At 31.6% G+C, this 5352-nt stretch overlaps 1 protein-coding gene across 3 annotated transcripts in view; it reads left to right on the plus strand.

Annotated features, from left to right (window-relative positions):
• The window catches only part of LOC106681027 (carbonyl reductase [NADPH] 3), a 27165-nt gene extending 22435 nt beyond the window's left edge, over window positions 1–4730 (plus strand). For 2 of the 3 annotated variants that reach the window (XM_024364296.2, XM_014421130.1), the window contains exons 2-6: window positions 1677–1805; window positions 1886–2017; window positions 2087–2325; window positions 3569–3774; window positions 4523–4730. In XM_024364296.2, coding sequence (XP_024220064.1) covers window positions 1677–1805; window positions 1886–2017; window positions 2087–2325; window positions 3569–3774; window positions 4523–4647 — 831 coding nt within the window. In that variant the 3' untranslated portion in view covers window positions 4648–4730. Of the gene's footprint in view, window positions 1–1447; window positions 1605–1676; window positions 1806–1885; window positions 2018–2086; window positions 2326–3568; window positions 3775–4522 lie in introns of those variants that run through there. The other variant, XM_014421129.3, reaches the window with a different exon arrangement.
• The last annotated feature ends 622 nt before the right edge of the window (window positions 4731–5352 follow it).

Raw genomic sequence — 5352 nt, forward strand, 5'->3', positions numbered from 1 at the left:
GGTGGTTCTAGCTCCCCATTGTTGATTTTTTGCGTTGAGGTCTGCACCTAGAAGGAAGTGTTGTCCGAGGGAATCAAGAAAGAATTGAATTGTGGTTGGGAAGTGGGAATTCTCGGTGGGGAATAACCCGCTATTATAGTTAGAGTGATTACATTCCAAAAGACAACCAATGAAGAAATTAGATATTGGTAGGAAACTAATCGAGAAACATCTTTTGCTAATTGTTTCATATTGTGCAATGAGGACTTGATTATCTTAAGTAGTTAGTAATCGCTTCCTATCCAAAAGAAAAATTGACTTGTTTAAAAACCATGAAACGACCTTCAGGGTAGTCTAGACCTAAAAACATGGATGATTTGGGAATTTTTTTATTATGGAAAAAAGAATCTGAGTAAAAAGCTGAAAACTGCGGTGGTGGGAATGTTCATGTTTAAAGCTCATTAATGACGCAAATTATTACGTAAGGATTTATTTATTAAATATTGGCACAGTGAAAACTACACAGTTATTGAAGATAGGAAGTAGATCTCTAGTCAGTGGCGCACAGTGGTGGAAAACTGCTGTTTTAGTGCAAAAACCTCTAAATTGTTTAAATATTCTGTAATTCTAATGAATTCCTATATTATTAATTGGGCTGTATTCAATGGAATGCATTTATTTATTTTGACAATATTTTCAGGAGTCTTAATTTATCCAATATTATTCTGATTCAGAGAAGTTAATTAGATTAGTATTCTCACCTTACTTAGAATACACTTTTCAAGAAGGCCCTTGACTTAATACGTCTCAATATGTCAATGAAACTTACACAAACGTTTCTCAAATATATACACTTTTATGGCAAAACTGCCTCATTCATAAGGTAAGTAAAGCAAGTTTTACTGATCTATCAAAAACGAATTTTTCCAGTATTAATTTGGAAGCGGCTGAAGAACTTTAGAAGAAAATATTTCAGAAAAAACTGCTTTTGAAAAACAACAATTTGCACACTAATTTTCGTCGGTATTGACTGGGCCGAAATATTTTTAGATGTATAGTTTTAAACAAAATAACAAGCAGTAAAAGCTAGGCTTTTTCCCAATGCCGAAACAAAGTCTTTAAGATTAAATCTACGGCTCACAAATATTGTTTCATGGGAGAATCTATTACGGTGAATTCGTTTATAGATAATGAGTGTAAGAAATCGCACTCACATTATTAAATTAACATGATATCATTAGCATGATTAAACATATTTTATTTTAGAGGGTTTGTTAAAGGCGTAACGTGGATGTTTGTCACCCAAAGTAGAGGCAGGACGTCCCCCTCGCCACTACTACGCTATGCCATTGTCCTTAGTGCTCGATCAATCAAAACATTGTTATGTAAACATTACAGCTTGCATCTTTTTATCTATTACACTTATGAATATTGGTTGATCACAACATTGTTCAATATAATCATCCATCGGTATGAACACATGTTGGGTAATCGAAAAGAAGCAATTCTCAATCTATTTGGACAACTCATTTATAAGATACGTTCGCCAACGGCTCTATCAGTCGGTGTCCTTGTGTTCACTCAGTAGTATCTGTCAAAACATGGCCCAACCCCGAGTTGCTATTGTATGTTTTGTTTCTGTTTTTTAGCATTCAATACTGTAATAAATATTTAATTATTGAATTTCATAATTGCAGGTAACTGGTTCCAATAAAGGGATCGGTTTTGGGATTGTAAGGAATCTTTGTAAACAGTTCGACGGTGTTGTATATTTGACAGCAAGAGATGTGGAAAGGGGTAAAAAGGCCGTAGAAGAATTGAATAAAGTGGGATTTCAATTATTTGATCTATTTATGGTATCTGCTTATAAAGAATTCCTTTTTTTTAATTTTATGATTTATGTTAGTTGGGTCTGAAGCCAGAGTTCCACCAATTGGACATTGATGATCCTAAAAGTATCGCCAATTTTGCCGAATTTATCAAAAACACTCATGGTGGAATTGATGTTTTAGTGAATAATGCTGCCATTGCCTACAGGGTAAGAATTTTATTATATACATTTAAATTAATGAAAATGTGTTGTTATTTATTATCAATTTATTTGAAGAATGATGCTCCTGAACCATTTGGGGAGCAAGCTGAAGTAACTTTGAGAGTGAATTTCTTCGCTTTGATCAATGTCTGCAATGCTCTATTTCCGCTCCTTCGGCCTCATGCTCGTGTAGTCAATCTGTCAAGTGCCCTTGGATTTTTACAAATGGTACCGGGTGAACATTTAAGAAATAAATTAAGTAACCCTAATCTAACTACAACGGAACTGACCAGTCTCATAAAGGAGTTTATTTTGTATGTATATCATAGATCATATTTATTTCTGTTATTGCTGTTTATTGAATTTAGTTTTTAATATTATATACGCAAATATGAAAAAAACAGTGTATAATGTAATAAGAGATTCAGCATAATTAGGCCATTCTCGACACTAAGGTTATATAGCTCTTTAATTTTAATGCACCACTTGTGAAGATCTTGTCACTCCCTCTTTATCTTTACAAGGAACCAGTAGAATTGCAGTCATCAGAAATTGTAACAATGTTAAAGATTTTTTATTACGTAATATTTCTCATATATCTCTCTTTTATTTATTTTTTTCTGAAGTTAACTTGAAGAATTGAAAAAGCGTCTTTGTTTACATTCTTAGGTTTCATGTGAAATGCAGTTTTTACAGGAAAGGTTATTTAGTAAAACCACTTGATGAAAATAAAATATTTACCCGCATTTTATATACATTTACCCCTACCTGTTGTCAGCTTCTCAATCCCTGGACTAAAAAAATCATGGTTTTGTCAGGAAATATGTTTTTGACCTGAATCATCATCATCAAATCATTTTTGAAAATTTTACTTTTAAGAAGTTTGTCCAAATTTCTGTTGGAGATAAATCTGGCGAATAAGATGGTTTTGGAAGGATTTCCTACTAGTTTAGTTTCCTCATTGTCATGAAACATGAGATCTGGCGTTGTGTTAGAGTATACATTGATGTGATGGTTTCATCTCTGGATAAAAAGGAGAAATAAATTATTGCTGATATAGGCCACTGCACAGAAACCAATAATTGTTTTAGATGCAAACATGGTATGTGTCCCGATCTTTCTTCGATATTGAACGACGCTTGTTTTATGTATTATCAACTTTTTATTACTTGTGATTATCCCTTCGAGAAAAGGCTCGTTTTTTGCCTAGTAAGCAGTGAATCGCTTCAGCTACTGCCCTCATTAAGTTCATGAGGTAACTTTAGAACTACTTTTTTTACTTTACCAGTTTTTCATCATTCATGTACTTCTAGCATTAAAGTCAAGTTTCTTATACAAGTAATGATACTCAGTGTTTATTATAGTTATCATTATTTTTTTTATTAAATTTTCTAAAGTTGTACCAGTTTCAGCATTTGACTCCCCAATCTTTATACACATCTACAATTTCAGCATAGAATATATAACTATCAACTATTAAAGTATCCATTTATTAAACCAGCTGTTATTTTTTAAAGAAGAACTTATTCATTCATATTTTTTATTTTTATTTTACAGCCAGGCAAAAGCTGGAACACATACTGATGCTGGTTGGCCTAATTCCGCTTACTCGGTGTCCAAAGTTGCAGTTAGTGCATTAACTAGAATTCAGCACCAGGAGTTCTTGAAGGACCCCCGAGACGATATCGTTATTAACCATGTCCATCCAGGCTATGTAGATACTGACATGTCAAATCATCAAGGACCTCTTACAGTCGAGCAAGGTACAATAAATTATCTCAGTAAACTAATTTATATTTTTGCTTCCTCAATTCATAAGTGATTATTCAAGCTCTGTATTCACAGAATGTTATAATAATCTATGTCCAACCAATCAGATATTTCCAAATTTTGGTTCTGTATCTGCCTGTAGTCGAATCCATGTTTGGGTATAACACCTGTAACCGTTAATCTGATTTTAATGAATTTTTCAGGATTTTGAGAGTTGTACCAAGATGGTCCCTTATTGAATTTGAAATATCCTCTATTTTCATTTACTAATTACTGATTTATATACCTTAGAAGACACAACAAAAACATTTTTTAGTTCGTTCCTAGTTGTGTATGTGGGTTGAAATAAAAACTCCATAATAAAATTTAAATTCCTTTGATAAAAAATATGCTTATGAATAATAGCATTTTGTATCATTATCATTGCATTATAACTATATGGTTTTACTTCAGGAATAAAGAAGTCCTATCATCAAAATGAAAAATTTTGATCAATGAAAAATATAAATTTTCTTTCATAATTAAAATCAGGCAATAATTGTTCATCCAGTCCAGTTTAATAGACCTTTTTTTAATTTTACTCCAAAACATCAACAATTCTTTTTAGTTTTATATAGCTTAATTCTGACTCAAAGAAATTATGAAATTAAAATAGACATGTTATCACCAGTTTGGAAATAATTTGATTTCAAGTTTTGTATTCAGTTCCAGTCATGCCATATGTTTTGTCTTTTGTTTTAGGTGCTGATGCAGCAACATATGTAGCTCTGTTACCGGCAGAAACAACTTCACCAAAAGGCGACTATATTTGGCATACTCGTGAAATAGTTGACTGGGTAAATGGACCTACTCCATCAAAATTGTAGATGGTTATGTATTTTCTGTATTGTATGGTGAACCACTGTGATGAAAATATTGTTAATATTAAATAAATTTTATTATATAGTTAGCCCGTTTTATCAATATTTTAATAACATCATATATTTTGTAGGTAGATAATTTCTATTTAAATATTTTTAGTAATGATTGAAATATGTGCATTGTCCTGCTTAGTAAGAACCCAATTCCTTTAAAAAAGTAATTTTCCAGGTTTTCACATCAATCAGGAAAACTTTACTTTAAAGTGAAGAGTGAATAGTTGACCGTGGATTTAAATAAAGAGGAGAAGATGGTTGTTGGGGTGCGGTCTGTGTATAACACAAATAAGTAAAAACTTAGTTATTAGTGACAATGTTTTGTCCTGAATTTCAAGCCTTCATCAGGACTAAGAACGAAAAACAAGATAACAACTAATAAATAAAAGGATATACAGAATGATTTGAAAATAACTAACATTATGAATACATGAACAATGTAAACAGACATGAATAGTTTAAGTATTATAAGAAAATAAAGGCTGAATGATAAGAGTAATATTAAATTTAAGTATGAGGAAAGAGCAAATAATAAAATAATAATATAAATATGAAAGTCTAGTTAGTAAATATATGTAATCCTATAACAATGTAATATCCTGTTATTTTACTTTAATTACTCTCTCTCTCTCTCTCTCTCTCTCTCTCTCTCTCTCT

Source organism: Halyomorpha halys, unplaced genomic scaffold (genome assembly GCF_000696795.3).
Source record: "Halyomorpha halys isolate HHAL.00 unplaced genomic scaffold, Hhal_1.1 Scaffold305.1, whole genome shotgun sequence".
NCBI lineage: Eukaryota > Metazoa > Arthropoda > Insecta > Hemiptera > Pentatomidae > Halyomorpha > Halyomorpha halys.